General features: G+C 38.1%; 1 protein-coding gene across 1 annotated transcript in view; it reads right to left on the bottom strand.

Annotated features, from left to right (window-relative positions):
• Window positions 1-626: 626 nt before the first annotated feature.
• ZRANB1 (zinc finger RANBP2-type containing 1) overlaps window positions 627-20,269 on the bottom strand; it is a 61,024-nt gene continuing 41,381 nt past the window's right edge. The window contains exons 6-11 of the mRNA XM_070945585.1: window positions 16,046-16,117; window positions 14,167-14,365; window positions 11,665-11,785; window positions 6,508-6,637; window positions 2,532-2,761; window positions 627-1,842 (exon numbers count right to left, since the gene is read on the bottom strand). Of these exons, the coding sequence (XP_070801686.1) occupies window positions 1,624-1,842; window positions 2,532-2,761; window positions 6,508-6,637; window positions 11,665-11,785; window positions 14,167-14,365; window positions 16,046-16,117 (971 nt within the window). The 3' untranslated portion in view covers window positions 627-1,623. The remainder of the gene's footprint in view (window positions 1,843-2,531; window positions 2,762-6,507; window positions 6,638-11,664; window positions 11,786-14,166; window positions 14,366-16,045; window positions 16,118-20,269) is intronic.

Below are 20,269 nucleotides of genomic sequence, written 5' to 3'. Positions count from 1 at the left end.
TCTGTAAATTTATCACAGGTCAATGTGATTTTCTTTGTGTAAAACATTAACAAGCTTCTATAAGAGTGAAAAAAATATATTGATATGTTTCAACACAGTACCTTGATAAAATGTCATTGTTTATTTGTCAGTAGAATTATTTTGAGAAATTTTTGTTTAACTTTCAATTGCTTGAAATGTACCATTTTAAAAAGCAATTAATTCAGAATGGCTCCTATGTTTTTACATCCGTTTAAAAACGGTACAGTTTCTGTTCAGATTCTTAAACGAAGGATTCCATCTTATAACAGGTTCCATGTCATCATTTCCACCATCATTGGTCTTTAAAAAGTGCTTATCAGGATCTACATTTTGCATACAAAACTATTGAACCTTTAGTGTTCTTACAGTGAGTTTTTGGGTAGGGCTAGATCCATTCAATACAGCATAGCTAAGGTAATCAAGTATAATAAAAAGTGGTTTGTTTTTTTTCCAGAGAATATATTCTGAACTCACGGTTCAGGAAGCTTACAAGTTCAGATGTGGCCACAATCAGTCAACATGCACAGAATTCTGAAGGTTACATTTTAAGGAAAAATAGTACACAGGATTTCCCAACAAACTTTAGAATGAAGGCTTTTAAGGAAAACAGTCAAAGTGCTTTCTCACTCAATTTTAATGACCAAGGAATGCTCCTCAGTGGAAGCAATTTTAACTTGCATGGGGAAAGGCTTGATAAAATATTAATTTCTATAGTACAACTCACAGCAAGACCGGGATTGGACAAAATGCAGTTCAGTTTTACAAACTCCACACAATTGTTTAGCATAAAGTTCCCTGGAACAGCATTTTTTTAAAAACTATTTTAAGTAGCCTGAAAGGGGGGGAAAACTATTCCAAAGTTGTGATACAAAGTAGTAATGGATACTAGAGAAGTCTTTACAGAAAACAGTTCACTTAAGTCAAGATTTATCATCCCTTCCATATGTTTTCCCTTTAAAATTTCATTTTATTATACTGTAATGGGCACAATATTAAATTTAACAGAACAATACATTTTTAACACGTATGAGTTACTCTGGTTATATGGCATCAACAAAAAAAAGAAAGGAAAAAATAGCCACATGATCTGATGATCTGATCTGGGCATTAGCAAGATTTCATATAAAATGTTATTTCAAGGAAATATGTCAGAATGCTTAAAAAGAGATGCAAAATAATCAAATTTTACTGTAAGTCTCAAAAGGAACAGATATTAATCAACAATGTGCTTTTAAGTGCCCTTATTCAAAAGAATTTCCTTCAATAATTGTAAGATGCTGGTTACACTTTTTTCCTATTACTCAACCTTCTTACACAACCATATGTGGTATAATTAAGGGCAGATGTACAACCGGAAAAATGCTTTCTGTCTTGGTAATAAAATTAGGGCTTTGCTTTCTTTTTCTTGTTTACAAATGAGTCCAACCAACATACTTCCTTCTTGCATCAGATGAGTCTCTGAATTCTTCCCATGCCCACTCAAAATCCTACGCAGGATGTTCCCTGCTACAATTGGGGCACCATGCAACAATTTGCTAGACTGCTCCAAGAGCTGGGGTTGTCACCATACACTATATGCAGCTGGTATCTTTTTTTTTTCATTCATTCATCATCATCGTCTTCATCTTCCTCTCCATCTGAAAGGGATGTACAGGGGCGGATTTGTCTATAGCGGTCCAGCCATTTCTCTACCATCTGCGTTACCAGGGGATGGTTACGCCGGCGAGAGCTTTTCTGCATAGCAACCAGGACTCCACCTTCTGTCACGCAACAGTCCAGCCATTCCCTAAGCAGCTTCTCTTGCTGTTCCTCATTACCAATCTTCAGGGGGGAAAAATACAGACAACATGGTCAGTTTAGAATACTGCCAACTGAAAGAGACAAGTGTTGTGTAACACTTGCTATGGCCAATTCAAAAATCGACTAGCCAATTCCTAACTGGAATTAATTATTTACCACCAAGTCGCTTGCAACTTCTAGTAGCCACATAAATCGATTTCCTCCATGACGATTTATTGCCTAATCCCCACTTTTTTAAAAAAAATTCTGTAAACTAAGGTTGAAGAAATCTTAACAGTTCTGTTTCACAGGCCAAGTTATGAAAGACAAGTTATCTGTGATCATGCACCAGATATGCATCAAATAAAAATCTACATTTTTAATTGCTACTTTAAGGTTTCATTCCTAATACAATGGTATGGTTAAATGTTATTAGAAAGTTGGCTTATCTTTTGCAGGCACTGTCATTCTGTATTTTTAGTTATAAAATGGTTCATTAAGAGGGCCCTAAACTCTCTGGTTGTTGCTTTTTCCTCAAAAGTTTAATTATTATAGCTGTTTTTAAAAAACATCTCTCATTCATAAAGACCTCAGTATAAAGTAAAACTTGGCGGTCAATATATCTCCTGCATGCTATCTATAATTATGCATATTCTTGGGACTTTTATTTTTTCTTATCTAATACTTGAGGAACATCTCTGCTGTAACCATAATTAAGAAGCATTTCTTACCTCTTGAGCAGACAGGAAGTGAATGTGCAGCAGCTTCCTTTCACTGTCAACCAACGGTAAAAAAGTAATAGTAACATCATCATCAGTGTTCAAGTTAGCACCAGCACCTCGATTGCCATAGCCATCGTTCTCCATGGCAACCAAAGCAGAGAAATGGCCCCTTGTGTAGCCCAGAGCAATCGGGCTCTTCCAACAAAAGCTCTGTTCCCATAACAAAGGCAAATATACACCTATGAAAAAAGGAAGGTCCAAAGGTAAATGAACTTGATGTATTGTTTTTGGTGAAGATTTTTATCTAAAGCATGACAATGAACATAAGCCTTTAATGTATCTTTCAGTAGAAAGCTGAGTCTTTATCAATTAATGGATGTAAAAAGTTGCAAATATATTCTAATAATTGAGTCTACAGGTAGTCTTCCATTTATTACCAATTGTTTAACAGCCATTTGACACACATCCCCAGTTATGATCCATTTTCAGAGTTACAAAGGCCATACACATCCATATCATCGCATAATCGCATTTTGGGCATTTGGCAACTGATCCACCTTAACGGCCATTTGCAGCATCCTGCAGTCATGTGACCATGATTTGTAACCTTTTTTGTCAGTTTCCACGGTTAACCAAAATGGATTTGTTTAACAACCATCATAAAAACAGATTATAACTTTAGATCCAGTCAGCTGATGCTTCAACCTAGGACCCTCATTCTGGACTCAATTTCAGTCATAAGCCAAGAAATACCTGTACTATAAATATTATCATGCAATCCCCAAAATAGCTACAGTTATTTCTAAAGGAATTCCCATGGTAACTGAAACAATTCCAACTGAAGTTTTACCCTTTTAAAGTATTAACATGTTACGTTTAACATATAGAATAAACTATATTTTAATTATTCAGTGATAATCCAGTTTTCACAGCTTTTAACACACATGATGGAATCTCCTTCCAACACTCTCATTTGAGGAACTTTAAAGATTTTCAAAACTTCAACCAAACAACTAAAGCAGGAGCATGCCCTGCCATGAGAAAATTTAGAAACTGGAATACTACAAGTACCGTGCTGCTTAAAAGTTTTGAGTTTTTAACATTTCTGCATAAATACAATCTAAAATATGATCTCTTCTCCAGACAAGTCCTAAAACTAGATAAAGAGAACTCAATTAAAAGTCTATGTTTCTGTTCAGCCTCTCTATAATTTCACAGAGGCTCAGAATACATCCAAGAGCAGAGACAGTAGCAACATATCAATGTATTTCATCAAAACAAAACAATTACATTGTTCTAATTGCAACTTCTATAGCAGTCCTGTTATGCGTTCTCACTTTCCCAGAAATCTAAGAAGATACTTGAGCTTGTCTTGGGACTTTCCGTGTCTTCTCATTTTAAATTCATAAAGTGAAAGAGGATCCTAAAGAGCTGCCATATTAGCATAAAGTGATGTTCATCAGACCCACAGATCATTCTTTGTTGAATCAGATGCCAATGGTTAGCTCACAAGATGATTATGAGAACTCAAGCTTCTGCTACTGTCTCCTATTTCAATCACTGGTCCTGGAGGTAGCATGTACTTATCAAGACTAACAGCAACTGACTGTTTTATCCTTCTAAATTTATCTAATTCCCATTGTTGTCCCTTCCTTGCACTTATTGGTTTACTAGTAAACGTCAAAATGTGCTGCAGGAAACAAGGTGTTAAAGAACAGGCAATAATTTAGGTTCTGCTACCGGCAAAGGGTATAATTCTCAGGCAATGGTTGTAAGGCATGATGACCCAAATCAAGACTTGGTATCATTTCGAATTGAATAATTTAAGTGAAATTGTAAGTGCAAACGAAATGTGACAAAGATGTGGCAAAGAATTCACAGACTATTTTCAATATTCTGCAGACATACAATATTTTTATTATTTAGTAGGCTTTAATTTTAAGATGCAGATAACCATAAGCAATTAGTTTATACAAAAAAAAAAAAAAAACTCCTACACTCCAGTCCTTTTTCTAAATGGAGGATTTCTGGCTGGTTATATCCATGTATATTATGTAGTCATTTTGTGTGAATACCAGAACATCCAGGGAGTTCTTTTTTAATGTCCACTCATTCGGTGATCATTCAAAGTTACAACAGCACCGAAACTTTGATGAGTTCTTACAGTGGCAGTCATTGTAGTGTCCCCGTGGTCAAACCATGCAGGATTTGCCTAACAAGAGCAACTAAAACTGTTAGAACTGCCACTGTGGTCACGTGATGCTGTGCCTTACAAACACATTGCTTAGTAATGGAATTCCCAATCCTGATTATTGTCGGTAAGCGAAAACTATTGTACTTTCAATATTTTAAATGTATCTGATGACTTAGAATGATTGTCTCATCTTTAATTCTACTCAACTTCACAGTGAAGCTTTTCACAAATTAGTGAACCCATAGTTGTAATTCTTTCTGTAATTATTAAAGATCTAAAATTCCTAATTATTGATAGTAATTCTTACATTGTGCTTTTCCTACAAAAAGAAGTTATAAATCTTAAATCTAAACATGATATAGAACTTTCTTTACACTATATTGTCAGGTTACTACATTATTTAAAAAAAGAAGTACATGTAAAACTTCCCTTAGGGACTTGTATTTCATGTCATAAATTCCTTTAAGCTACCGATCACAATAGTCACAAAAGACAATTATAGGTGGTAGTATTCTAAAGATAAACTGTAATGCTATAATGAGATTTCTGATATTAAATATTATGCTTTCTATAGATCATTATGAGAAGCATATACAAATCCCCTGAAAATTCTTGAACTCAGAAATTACCTGTTTCCCCGAAAATAAGACTAGATCTTATTTTCTTTTGGGCCGCAAAATAAGCACTAGGGCTCATTTTCAGGGGATGTCTTATTTTTTTTCCATGTAAGGGAGGCCCACTTCTTCTGCTTGCTCAAGCGGACAGATGGTCATGCAGCATGCCAGTGCTGCTGCCATGAGACAGGGAGACTGGAGCTGCCCCACTCGCCCCACATTGGCTTACCTCAGGGCCCCTGCAGCCAGGCCCCCATGTCCCAACATCTGCCTTGTGTCACGGCAATGGCTCCAGCAGCCTCATCCAGCAGGAACCCTCGTGGCCGCCAGCCCACTTCTTCTGCTTGCTCGCGGCCGCAACAGAGCAGGAGGCCGAGCGACGCACTGGTGCCGCAGCCATGAGGCAAGGTGGGAGGGTGGAGCTGCTCCATGCATCCCGCACTGGCTTACCTCAGGGGCCCCGCAGCCAGTCCATCCACAACCCAAGACTTGCCCCACGGTCACATCACCAACACACAACTTGGCCTCCTGCTCTGTTGTGGTCACGAGCAAGCAGAAGAAGTGGGCCGGCGGACATGTAGGCTCCTGCTGTACATGGTTGCTGCTGCTGCTGCTGCTGCTGCAAGGCAGGTGTCGAGCGTGGATGGCCTGGCAGCGGAGGCCCTGAGGTAAGCCAGTGTGGGGCGCATGGGACAGCTCCACCACCACCCCATCTCATCTCATGGCCATGGCACTGCAAGAAACCACAGGAAATGGATGAGTGGCCGGCTGCACAGGCTGTTATGTAGGGCTTATTTTTTGGATAGAGCTTATTTTCAGGGAAGCAGGTTATTTATATTTCTGTTAAAATCAAAATACTCCGAAGTATTTCTAAATGTTTCTATTGCACTGAATCAGAATTAATGTAACCTGCCAATGTATGTTAATAGCAATTTTATTAAAAATTACAATTACAGCAATAAAAACTAATACAAACTAAAAAAGGAAAAAGTAGAAAAAATAAGAATATAGTTAAGAAAAAGAAAAATTGAATAAAACTAATAAAAAATAGTAGAATTTTAAACATGAGAAACAGAAATTACACAGACTGCTTTAAATTTCTTTAAATTATAGATTTTCCCAGTATCTTTTCAACATTTTAAATTAAAATCTTGTTTGTATTATAAATCATACTTACCTTGAAAACGAGTATATCCTAAAGTTTCTCCCCGGAAACTCTTATAATATTTAACTCCATAAACTATAATTGGTCTTCTAAGAATATGTGCAAGTACAAAAATGTGTGTCTGTTCCAAACTTGCGCCAGGCTGTTTCAAAAACATTTTAAAATAAAATTGTTATTATGTGAGATAAAACAATAACATTGACATTCAATTTTAGTATAGTACAACAATACCACTTACCACAATTTAATTGAATCCAACAGACAAAACAAAGTCTGTTAAATTAAGCTTTATTGATGTTAAAAATGGGGAATGGAGCTGGTGAGAAGATTGGTGGCAGCAGTAGGCCAACGGAATCTGCCCCATTGAGACACTGGTGGCACTGGGAAGATTGGAGGTCCCTCCTTCCATGTACAGTGGGGATAGGGCAGTTTAGACGGGGATTTCTGGAGGTCCCCAATCTTTCCTGCTCCCTTGCTGGCAGAGGTCTATTCCTCCTGGCTATGTCCATAACAAGTGGGACAAGATGGAAGTTATAACATTGAATTTTGCCATCTTTAATCAATCAGAAGGCCCTATGCATATTTTTACACATATGCAAAATGGTAGATAGGTATTTTACAGATGTGCAAAATATATTTCGGATTTAACATTTAGCAGTAATTTCTGGGCATCCTTACTGTAACTGTAACTGAAATGTTTCGAAGAAATCAACTTTTTAAATGCTGATTACCAAAATATTTTAATTGTATTCTTAAAGCATAAATATAATCTGATACATCATTTAATGAGGATAAATTACACGAGAAAAACCAGGGTCTAGTGAAGTCATTAGTTTGTCTTAATATTATCCAGGTTTAATTACATATATGCCTCCTATAAGGCTTCCAATTATAGTAGTGAAGACAGGCATAGTTACAAAAGAAAAGGGGATAAGAGAACATATACAAAAAGATAATCAGTTTTTTGCTTAAGTCAATAGACTACATGCAAAATTACTGCATATTGCCTGATACAGTGACTAGAGAAGCAATTTTAATGTTATGGTGAAATTTGATTTACCACACTTTAAAACCTTCAAGTATTACTGTCAGATATTACAGTGAAGCAATGTGAATTCTTATCATCAAACATTTATTCATGTTACATTATGTAGGCTTACTCTCAGTATACAAACTTATATTTAATTACAGTTAAGCACATGGTGCTCAGTGTTAACTTCTGAGTTGTGTACATTGTTCATTAAAAAATTGAAATTTTTGTTGTCAGTCTAAATATTCCGGCTTTGGGAGAATATATTCTAGTCACACTAGTAGTAATAATTGTTAGAACCTCATCAATGCCTGGATATAGACAAACTGTAAATATTACAAGGTGCCCTACTTCATCCAAGTCATCAGTGACAAATCAAACCATCGATGAAGCTAAAACCTGTGGCATTCCCTCTCTCTATACATAATAGTAGTCCTTGAACTATGAGCATATATCTTCAGTGACTATTCAAAGTTATGACGGTGATAAAAGAATGGGATTACATGTCCTTGGCGTTCCAGCCATCCCAGCACTTCTGCCATCACATGATTGTGACAAGTGCGATGGAAACCAGTTTGCACTTACGACCAGTTGCAGCCTCTATGATCTCGAGTTCATCATTTGCAACCTTCGCTGCTGGCTTCCTCAAAAGCTAATGAGGAAGGGGCCAGGAAAGGTCTCAAGTCATTGGGGTAAGTCTCCTAGAGTGATGGAATGTGCCTATGAAAGGGGAGGTGGTGTGATGAACTACAGTGAAGTGGCACTTTCCCAGAAAGGAAGGGGCAAATTCTGGGGGAAGGGGGGGGGGAGTTGAGACAACACAGCCCAGAGATGAATCAGAGAAAGAGGAAACGGTTTAGGATAGCCACTTCTTAGAATCTCCCAAGATATATCCCTTAGGATTAGAGAAATATATATTTAGTTTGGCAACATTCTGTCTCTATGGTTTGAGCAAATAAAGAACTGAGTTTTGGCTAGATTGTTCTAATCTGTGTCACTCTTGGGCTGGGCCTGTCATTCATCTTGCCACACATACTGATTCAGGACTCAATAACTCTCATTCACCCTTTAAAGAGAAGATGGTTTGTCTTCTGGTTTCTGAAAACTTAGGAGACTAGGAAACTTCAGTTTCAATCAACAATAAGCACATTTATGTATGAAACAACTAAATAACTACATTCATCTGAACAGAAGAGTTAGAAAGCATTTATATAATCACCATTCACAGTACTAATAGAAATGCAACACTCTCCAGCTTTTTAAACCAGCTTGGAATACTGCTCTCAAACCCTAGTAAAACAACCAACAAGAATTGTGTTGTTTAACCAGTGTCCTAAGCAGCATGTCAGCTGAAATGATTACGATAATGATGTTGACACTATTATAAAATAATTACATATTACAATTTACATTATACAATTTAGATCCATAGAACCAGAGCAGAAACTCAAAATGCTGGGAGAGTACAGGGAGTATGCATGCCTTTTAGACAACCAAGAATGTTACATATACACACATAAAGCTAGAATCATATTGATCTAAAAGAATGCTATGTTCTTCCGCCCCCCCAAAAAAAAAAATTGGGAGGGGAGGAAAAATACAATAACAGAAACATGTTGTTGAAAGCAGGTGAATAGGCAGGAGATATAAATAATGAAAGCATGAAATGGAGGCAGCAGACGGAGGAATCGCTGCCTTTTCAGGCTGATATATTGACTAGTCCTGCCTTCCCTGATGCCCTCCACATGCAGTGAGTGAGGGTACCTGCAATGGAGAGCCTCCTCTACCCACAGAGATTCTCTACCTGAAGTTTCAGAAAAATCTCTAATCTTCGGAGAGTCTCCAGGGACAAAAGGCTCTCCACTGCAGACCCTTATCCTCTACACATGGAAGGGAATGGAAGGGAATGAGAAGAGAATGAGGTAGCAGGCTGATTGAACAGGACTAGAAATTTTAAGAATACTCACCTGGGAATAAGAGCCAATGAACTAAATGGGATTTTCTATAGAGTTAGCATGCATAGATTTCCATGTGCTTGCAGCCCAGCACAAAGACCTCTATCAACCTGTTTCCTTGTTGCAAACAGAAGGGAAAAAAAACACAACTCAATACCCCAAGGATCTCTTCTCCAGTTTGTATCTTAATTACATGGAGTAAGCTGGGCTAAATAGACCCATCTCCAGCATAGTAACAGACTATATCTGGAGGCAAGAGCAACTAAACAGGATGGGTCTTGCTGCAAAGAATATGTCCCCACACCAAGCTAATATTTTTGCAGTCTCTTTCTTACTGCTGTGGGTATGACCATGGGGAGAGGTATCATCAGTATAGGTAGTCCTTGACTTACAACCATTTGTTTAGTGACCGCTGAAAGTTACAACAGCATTGAAAAAAAGTGACCTATGACCATTTTTCACACTTACAACTATTGCAGCATCCTCATGGTCATGTGATTTACATTTGGATGCTTGGCAACTGGTTCATATTTATGACGTCTCCTGTGTCCTGGGGTCACGTGATCACCTTTTGAGACCTTCTGACAAGCAAAGTCGATGATGAATCCAGATTCACTGAACAACCGTGTTATTAATAGAACAGCTGCAGTGGTTCACTTAACAACTGTGGCAAGGAAAGGAAAGGTCGTAAAATGGGGCAAACCTTGTTCAACAAATTTCTCACTTAGCAACCTAACTTTTGGGCTCAATTGTGGTCGTAAGTTGAGGACCACCTGTACACCGATGATACCCAACTATGTATCTCTGCCTCTGGTGAATTAAGTGATGTGAGGCTTTTAACATCTTATCCTGGTGTCTGGAGGTTGTGAGTATCTGGATAGGAAACAACAAGCTTCAGCTGAATCTTGGCAAGATTGAGTGCCTTTGGGTTCTGGGGCCCACCAGTTTTACAATCATGCTGGTACACAAACTTGGAGGTGTGGGGAGATCCTGGACTCACAACTCCTTTAGATAGGAGTGGTGGCTAGGAAGGCCTTTGCACAGCTTCATGTTGTGTGCCAGTTGTGCCCAAATTCCTAAATCAGGGCCTCTGTTCACAATCATGCCCTAATCACTTCCTGATTGGATTACTATAGTGAGATCAAAATGGGGCTGTGAGATGGGTGGCCATGTAAATTTGATAAAACAAATTTATCAAACACACAAACACACACAATAGGACTTGCTAAAATATCCTGAGCCATCAACATTTTTTGCAATCTCTTTTACTGATGTGAATGTTTATTATAGCATGCATGTAAGTATTATATCTTACAGCACGCATGTAAGAGAAATTATTCTGAAAAATAATAATTCCTATGTAGTGTGTATATATATATATAGAAAAGACATTAACTAATTCACAACTGGGTGCCTTATAATCCATTTAATATTATCTTTTCCTCTCTGTTTGGTGCATGTACTCTCCAGATCAGTATGAACTTACTAGTGTGTCCCATACACATATATGTTAGAAGAGGAAAAAAAACCCTCCAGACTGATTTAGTGGAAATTGGCAACAATGGCCGACAAGAAAAATGGAAATTATACTGGGGTGGTTGTTTTGGTCTATTTAGTCTGACTTTTATATAATCCTCTTTTCTTTGGGAGACATCGTCAGGTAAGCATAACTATAACATTGTCCATAGCAAGATCTATGAAGCTTAAAATATTTATTTATTTAGGCTTTTCTAAAGTTTACAGATTATTATAAGTGTTCAAGGTTAGCACAGTTCCTAAATTTAGCTATAATTAGATTTGCAGGTGTATTCAGAAGAAATTCCCATTCAGTTCAGTGAGATAGTGTATATATAGCTTAAAGAAGCTGTGATTATTCAAATTGACATAATTAACCCCAATAATCTTTACATAATTTCAATTTTATGTAAAATGAAAAAAAAAAGCCATTGATGATTTTGATTGGCTAATGTTTGTAACATCTGAATCACTCACAAGTACAAACACCAAATTAAAGTACTTATAACAATACCAGAGGCCTACTAAAGAAAATAGTTTTCAGTCAGGTAATCTAAAACATGCATTACAAAATAGAAATCTAGAGAACTTGTTAAGAAAAATGCAAATACATTTCTCAGCAAGGTAGTCTTTCCCATGTTACACTTTTACTTACGGTGACATTCTTACCTGACTAGCAAGAGAAAGTATAAATGCCCAGTCTTCCTGCCATTGTTCTTCTCGCAGTGAGAAATGTAAACCAAAGCTTTGAGAATACCATGATTCCCATTCTTTCCATCGGGTATAGAACCTATAAAAAAGTATGTGTGTAACGGTTTATTTCATCTTACCCAATCACACAGGCTTTGTCCAGAATTTGGGCTACTTAATCGATGATTCGACAGGAAGATGAAGAGACTAAGAATTAGTATTTCTTGCTGCAATAGTTAGCCAACATCTCTCTTGGTCAACACACACACACACACACACACACACACAGAGAGAGAGAGAGAGAGAGGGAGGGAGGGAGGGAGAGAGAGGGAGAGGGAGAGGGAGAGGGAGAGGGAGAGGGAGAGGGAGAGGGAGAGGGAGAGGGAGAGGGAGAGGGAGAGGGAGAGACAGACAGACAGACAGACAGACAGACAGACAGACAGACAGGCTGGCTGGCTGGCTGGCTGGCTGGCTGGCTGGCTGGCTGACTTTGGCACTCATCATTAATTGCTTCCAGGAGGTGCAATGAATATCAAACACGATGAGTACCAAACCAATTTTTCCCATAAGGAATAATGTAGTGAGTCACAAGGAAGCCAACACTGACAAATCCTAGCTTGTGAGTTGAGTACAAAACAAACGATGAGTATTGGGACAAAAGTTTCACATCAAAATGCATTTGAGTAAAAAAGTTGATGAGTTTCAAAGCAATTGAGTACCAAGGTACCATTGTATGTATTTATGTATGTATGCATGTAGGTATAAGAGAGAGAGAGTCAACTATGCAAAGGCTTGGATTTATTTAGGAAAACCTGCTTCTGAATAGGCAGGAGTGCCACACAGCATCTATTTGCACTTATTAAAGCAGTTACATCCAATTTCAGGATTGTGTGAATCATTCTTTCCTACCTGAATCTGAATTATCAATTGATCATTTTTCACTGTTTTTGCAACAATCATTTCCCTAATAGATTAACAGATGACCTTTCAAAAATAATTCTTATATGTATGTGATCTAATGTCTAAAACTGCAAATAGTTAAGCTTTTTAATTTTTTTTTCTTATTTTCTTATTCCATCATGTATTGCTTATTACTTTATTGTGCATGCTCATACAACAGCTATAAATTTTAGAAGTAACATTTTAACATGAATAATGAGATGGATGGATGGATGGATGGATGGATGGATGGATGGATGGATGGGAGAGGGGGGGGAGAGACTGCAGATAATTGATTAGTCATAGCACCATATCTAAATATAAAACAAAAATAAAATACAGAATCTAATTTCAGGGTAAGATATATAAAGGAAAATATAGCAATAAAATACATATGTGGAAGATATGAATCAACAATCAGACAACCTTTACAGCTTATCCAGATACGTTCAATGTAACAGGCTCTTAATTCAACTGCCTTAACTATAAATTTAGCAGTTCTGCTTCCGATGTATAGATTAGAACCCAGGAGGAAATAGGACAATCTGTAATTCCGACCTCAGTGGACTGTTTTTTCAAGTAAGAATGTTAAGTATCTAAGTCTAAGAAGGGCATATAACTGACAATCAAACAAAACATGAGCAATGTCTTCAATCGCTGGGGTACTGCATATGCTGGTTATAATACTGATTCTGACTCTACGCCTACTTCTCAATGAGCCAGGATAATTTTTCCAACTCATGGTGTCTTCAGGACTACTCCTAGGGTTAGCTGAACTTTCAGCATGGCCAATGCTGAAAGTTCTCTAAGTTAAATCCACACTTCTGGAGATAAGGTCAAAGGTAGAGAAGGCTGTGCTAGTACAAACTTCCCAATCACAGCAAAAACATAGATGTGAAAAAAAAGGTAAAGGTTCCCCTCGCACATATGTGCTAGTCTTTCCCGACTCTAAGGGGCGGTGCTCATCTCCGTTTCAAAGCCGAAGAGCCAGTGCTGTCCAAAAACGTCTCCGTGGTCATGTGGCCAGCATGACTAAGCCCAGTACACTGTTACCTTCCCACCAAAGTTGGTCCCTATTTTTCTACTTGCATTTTTTATGTGCTTTCAAACTGCTAGGTTGACAGAAGCTGACAAGCAATGGGAGCTCACCCTGTTACGCGGAACTAGGGATTCGAACCGCTGAACTGCCGACCTTTCAATCGACAAGCTCAGCGTCTTAGCTACTGAGCCACCGCATCCCTTATAGATGTGATAAGATATATAAATAACTACTTCAGATAAATCCCATTGGACCATCAGTTGACTAATTAAATGTCACTTTATATACTATATAGACACAACTTACTATTTGTATAAATTGGAAGGTTTTCTGACACAAAAGTTTCAATATTTTATGACAGAGTAAGATTGCAAAAGAATATTGCTTTTGCTGTAAAAGACTAGCAAATTTATCCCTCCCAAATCTAAAAGTTCTGGATTTTTGTTTGAAGAAAGTTAACAATTAAAGTCATTCAACTGTACAGCAAAACCATTTCTGCTTACCAATGGGAACAATCGTGTAAACTGTCATGAAGAGCTTTACGTAGCACCGAATCCTTATCATAAATGCCCCAGGTAGCTTGTAGAACTGAATCAAGCAGGCAATCTCCTGCAGTCCGATTCCAAAGTGCATAAAGTCTACTGTCCAAACGTGTACCCAGTTCCAGTGACCAGTTTATAATGGGAGATTCTTCTTCTAATTCTACAAAATAGAAACAGTACCCAATCGGCTATCTTAAATCCAATGAGCAAGACACAAAACCATTTAGCACTTTTATTACTTTTAGATAAAGCAGATAAATTGCTTGGCTTTTAAGTAAAACTCTCTTAGCTTCAAGACAATAGTGGGAAGCCTAGCATTTCCAGATTGCCAAAACTGAAGTCCAGCAAGAAAAGGTTTCTTGCCCGTTTCTTCTTTGTTGTTGTGATAGTAGCAGGCACAAGTCCCAGGTGTGCTCAGGAAAAAAGGAAGATAGTGGTCAGAGTTGAGTGTTTCGAGGTCTCTGATTTTGCCCTGTGAAGCAGCCCCTCTTTCCTCATTCCCCCTGTATCATATGGTTTTAAGGATATTTGATGAAAACATTATTCTAAATAAATAAAGAATGGAAACTCCAATAAAATTTTAACCTACCTTAAAATTCTTCTATTCTAAGGTTCCTTCAAAAAGCAGAAATTGTGGGGGAAATCAATTACCAACTAAATGAATGATTCTCACTTGCTCATTATTTTGCACTACTGTATGTATTGACACAGCCTGGAGTGAAAAGGCCAGGGAGGGGAGTGTAGAGATAGCTGGGGGGTTGTAGCAGTGGTGAGATTCAACTAATTTAACAACCGGTTCTTCCTAATCACCAGGTGGGCGTAGCTGGGGGGGGTCATGTGACTGACTGAGCATGGCCAACTTGATGTCACTCACGGCAAAGACGCAGTGGCAGGCAGTTTGCGCCAGGAAAGAGGCAGTGGCAACAGGCCATCTGTGCTGGCAAAGAGGTGAAGGAAGGCTCAACAGACAGGCAGGTAGCTGGGCCATGTGGGAGGCAGTGGAGAATGGCAAAGGAAGGCTTGGCAGGGACCAGGGCCGCATGGGATGCCGGGACGAAGGCAGGCAAGTGGGCTGGGCTGCAGGGACCATGTGGTTGAGGCAAGTGAGCTAGCGAATGAGGAAGCCGGAGAGCAGCTGCTATGCCACGGCTAAGGCGAGATAAGGAGTGATTGGGAGGGGAGGGGCAGGAGGGGCCAGCCAGTGGTACAATTAGCCAGTTCTCTGAACTGCACAAAAATTTAACAACTGGTTTGCCCAAACTGGTCCGAACCGGCTGAAACCCACCTCTGGGTTGTAGCCTAAATAAAATTATTTGCTCTGGGAATTAAGGACATTGGTGCAGGTGCTCGAAAGGTGGAGACTGAGGTCACCTAGCAACTGGACTGTATGCTGATTGGACCATGTGACTGAAGACTCTGGGGGGAAGTGACAAAGTTTTCCTTTTAATTGGGTGTAAAACTGGCAGGAACTTAGAGCCGGTTTTCCACCAGGAACATGCCAAATTGATATGTCCCAATAAAATGTTCTTTGAGGAAATTGCCTGTCTCGGAGTTCTTATTAAATGGGATCTATTACTTGGAACCTTGACATTTAGTGAATTATACTGCCACCTATACCCTTCTGATAATACATCAAAGAAAAGAACATCAATTTATTCCTGTCACATACATATGCAATTTGTAAATTTATATTTAGTTCTTCCCTGGTGCTCTTTAATAGTTCTATTCTTAATTACTATTCCATAAACCTCAGGTGAAAGCTTTTCCAAAGTAAATTCTAAAACACAGTCAAGTTAATAATATCATATTGTGTAAACTATATATTATACAACATATTTACCTTTTTGAACATCCCTATCAAGTACTTCATCGAAAAGCTTCTCTTGAACTGTTGGCGGCAAATCTTCAATATCTATAAAGGAAGACATTCGATTATTACACATCTGACCATAACAATTCACTTAAATGTACAACTTTCTCTACTTTAAAAACTGTTTCACACAATATGATAACACTTTTCAGAACAAGCTCTTCAGAACATCCTCATTTCTTCATGTGGTTATTTTTCTTTCATATCTAAACTCATCAAGTGATACCTGAGGTATCAATGCAATAGTTCCCAACACATGTATAAAATCTTATTGTAAACCGACACCAAATAATACAAGAAATGAACTCAACAATGACTAAAATGTAAAGCAAAGTTGCAGAACATAAGGTTTTACGGTTGCAGAGACCTGGGAATAAGCACCTAGGACCGTGATGGCGAAACTATGGCACAGGTGGCACACGTAGCCATATCAGAGCTCAACTTCCGGAAGTTGTCAAACGGGCCATTTTTGGCCTCCGGAGGACCTCCAGGGGGGTGGGGAAGGTCATTTTTGCCCTCTCCAGACTCCTAGAGAGGCCCTGGAGGCTGGGGACAGCAAAAAACGGGCCTACCAGTCCCACCGGAAGTTGTTAAACAGGCTGTTTTCAGACTCCGGAGGACCTCCTGGGGGGGAGGCAGTTTTCGCCCTCTCCAGATTACTAGAGAGGCCCTAGAGCCAGGTGAGAAAGAAAAACGGGCCTACCAGGCCATCACGTGCCAGGAGTGCGGGGAGCGGGAGGGGTCCCACGCGCATGCAGGGGCGCACAGAATTATGGGTGTGGGCACGCGCACGCGATCCCTCCCTCTGGCATGCGATGGCAAAAAGGTTGGCCATCATTGACCTAGGATGTTCTGAAATTGTTTCCAATAATGTATTTTAATATAACTTAAAGAAAAATATATAATATATGGGTAATATATATAATTTAAATTAAATTAAATCTAGATTTCCTCTGCTGGCCCTACTTAAATTTTAAAATGCAACTTGTAAAAGACTGTGCATTATTACTATAAAGAGATAGTGTCTTGATTATTCCTTTTGGAATGCCAGTTCCAAAACCTAAAAAATTACTTCTCTATAGATTTAAAATGTTTCTTGATAAATCCACTCAGGCTATATATTTACTGAACAACATAGTGTACAACTGAATTTGACAATGCAAAATTCTTGTATAAATCAATGTACAAATGTTATTTGTTAAAGATGAAAAATAAAAGTACTTAAAATGTAAGCTGCAATCATATTAATTATGCGTTATAAAATAATCCCAAACTTTACCATTTGTCCTACCTGAATTCATGTTATGCATTGAATAGTAAATATATTTTTCCATTATATAAGATATAGACGAGTTTGATCAGAGTAAAACTAATTAAAAGTATTTTTTAATTTATATGACTCCCTTGATATAGTAACATATTTGTGCAGTAAACATAATAAATAACACAAACCTGTTAATTAGAGCTTCTAGACAAAATGAGTTTAGGAAAGTAGGCTTGAAAATTCTATTAAGACACTCAATAGAAAAAGCTTCTTATTAATTCAAGTAACATTATTCTTGCTCCCTTTCTTGGCCCACCCGACTTAGCCAAAGAGATGCACCAAAAATAATTATTTTCATTTAGTAGTGTAGCCAAATTGTTTTGCATTACATACTCCAATGAATCAGAACAAATTAAGTATAATTGGAGAATTGGAGACAAGAGGTATTCTGCTTTCAAAGCCTCTTCCAAAAACTCTTTTGCAACAAAAATATATAACTCAAACATAATGAGTTTATATTGATGAAATTACTTTTTACAAATAATCTGGAAGCACAAAAAATGAAATGCTTGCTATAGTCATAATACAGGTTTCAAATAGAATGCCTGTTTAGGCTCTGTTGAACTGGAAAAAAAATTCCTGAGAGTGGGCTTGACATGGAGTACCTGAAGAAAAGTTCCAGATCAGTCTTGTCCGGCTGATGTCGCAGCGATATCAGACACAGGGAATGGGTTTCCACATTCCCTGTGCCAAGATCTCCCTGTTTGTGGGCTCCAATAGGAGCCAAAGCCGCCTTGTAGGGGCAGCGAAGCTAAGGAGGGGCGCAACTCTGCTGCTGAACCCCGGGCTTTTTTCCCTCTATGCCACGGCGAGGAGAAGGGGCAGCCTAAAGACAGCTGCCACGAAGCTGGGACAGGCAAGAAACACCTAAGAACTGTACTGGAACAGAGCTGGTGAACAGTGTCTGGAACTGGGTGAGAAGAATTCTTTTTACTTAAAACTAAACGAAACCAAAAGAATATCCAAAAGAAAAGAGAGGCTCACTGCTATTTTTAAAAGCAGCAATTTAACATTTTGAGAAGAATTTCAAAATTGTAGGAAAAAGAATCAAAGAGAGAGAGGAAAAACCTTTAAAAACACAGAAAATTGGATTTCTAAATTGGACAGGCGTTTGGATAGGCATTTCAAAATGCTGGAACTATTTACTTAAAAAAGTAACATCATCTTTATATTTTGATTGTTACCATTAAAATTGGATAAAACTGGTTAATATTGAAATTTGACTTAAGAGTCAAATTGTGGGAAATTTGACCTGCTGACAAAAGGAAGGCATAACATATTCCCAAAATCCTGAAATATTTGGCTATTGGCAATTTAAATGTCAGAATAAGAAAGACATTATTATTAAAGTGACCCCTGAAGGCTACAACACAAGACTGAATTGATAGAGGGACTTATGAAAGTTCTGGGAAAAATTTTTGAGACTATCCAGAGGAACAGGTCAATCAGCTTTGGGATAGAAAGTTTTATGAATATCAAACTTTTTGAAAAGTGACTTTAGGTTTGAATATATGGTTTTTGGATTATTGGACAAAAGAGGGATAAAATAAAACTAAACGAGATGCTCCACCAGCAAGAAATAAGTGGAATTTGGGAAGACAGCATTAAGCATCCTTAATACTTTGAATTCGGAAATTCAAAGTTTTGATACTTTGACAAGAAGATACAAGGAGATTATGAATAAAATGCATAGTTAGGGAGCTGGAAAACATGATACAAAGGACAAGGAGTGACCAAGACACTCAGGAAGAGGAGCCAATTGAAAGAGTAGATGAAAAAACAGAACAGACAAACCAACAAATAAAAGAAGATGACAAAAAGGAGATAACAACAAAAACAATAATGACTGATGAAATAAACTGAGGGAGGAGTACTTTAAGGGAATTAAAAAAGGAACTGGAGTTGCAGGAAGACTTTTTTGGAAGAGCGATAGGGGCAAGGGTAGATATTTTGAAAATTAGAAAATGGAAAAGGGCAGAGAAGAGAGAAATGTTTAAAATGATTGGTCAAGATGTAGAAGCAGATAGAGATAAAGATCCAAGAGAGGAATATGGGAGGCAAGCTAAGAAACAAACAATTAAAGCTTTAAAGCGGGCAAGAGACGATGGATAGAAAGGGAATATTTTTAAATGTAATAGTGGCATAATTAAAAATTAGAATAGGGATGGAAACTAGAAAGAGGGGGATTAATGGAATACACATTTTTATATAAGGTGAAGTAATAACAAGAGGAGAAATCAGAACTTGAACGATGGTACCGTTTTCCCGAAAATACGACCTATCCTGAAAGTAAGTCCTAGCTTGATTTTTACATATGTGCCCAATATAAGCCCTACCCCCAAAATAAGCCCTAATTAAGATCCCGCCCACTCCAGAATACACTGGTAAAAATTAAGCTGAGGGGGAAGGGGTGGTGGAGCTCCTACTACTTACCTTTGGACAGTTGTAACAAGTCTCGCACACCCCTACACCTGCCTCACCGGCCCATTTCTTCTTTAGTGAAAAGCTAAATCAGCAGCAAAGCTCACCTAACTTCCTAGTCCAAATGCCTGGGGAAACAGCATTTTCTTTGGAGTCTTTTGAAGGACTAACATGGCTGGTACCTTTTAGATGTCTTCAGATTGCTGTTCCATAGAACAGGAACTGCCACCGAAAAGGTACAACTCTCGAGTCCAAAATGATGACATTATTTAATAGAAGGGACCCACAGCACACCCTCTCTGATAGATCTAGTGAGCCAGCTTGAAACAATGGGAGAGAGGCAAACATATAGATAGCCTGGGATGGTCAGAAACCATCCCAGGCTATCTAGTGGTTAAAAATCTCTTTGGTTTTTTTATCCTTTTGTTCTTTTTGTTTTATAAGGTTCA

The sequence above is a fragment of the Pituophis catenifer genome, unplaced genomic scaffold, assembly GCF_029215685.1.
Source record: "Pituophis catenifer annectens isolate HBS135680 unplaced genomic scaffold, rPitCat1.0.hap2 SCAF_6, whole genome shotgun sequence".
NCBI classification, from domain to species: Eukaryota; Metazoa; Chordata; class Lepidosauria; order Squamata; family Colubridae; genus Pituophis; species Pituophis catenifer.
This window is presented reverse-complemented; position numbering and strand designations above follow the sequence as displayed.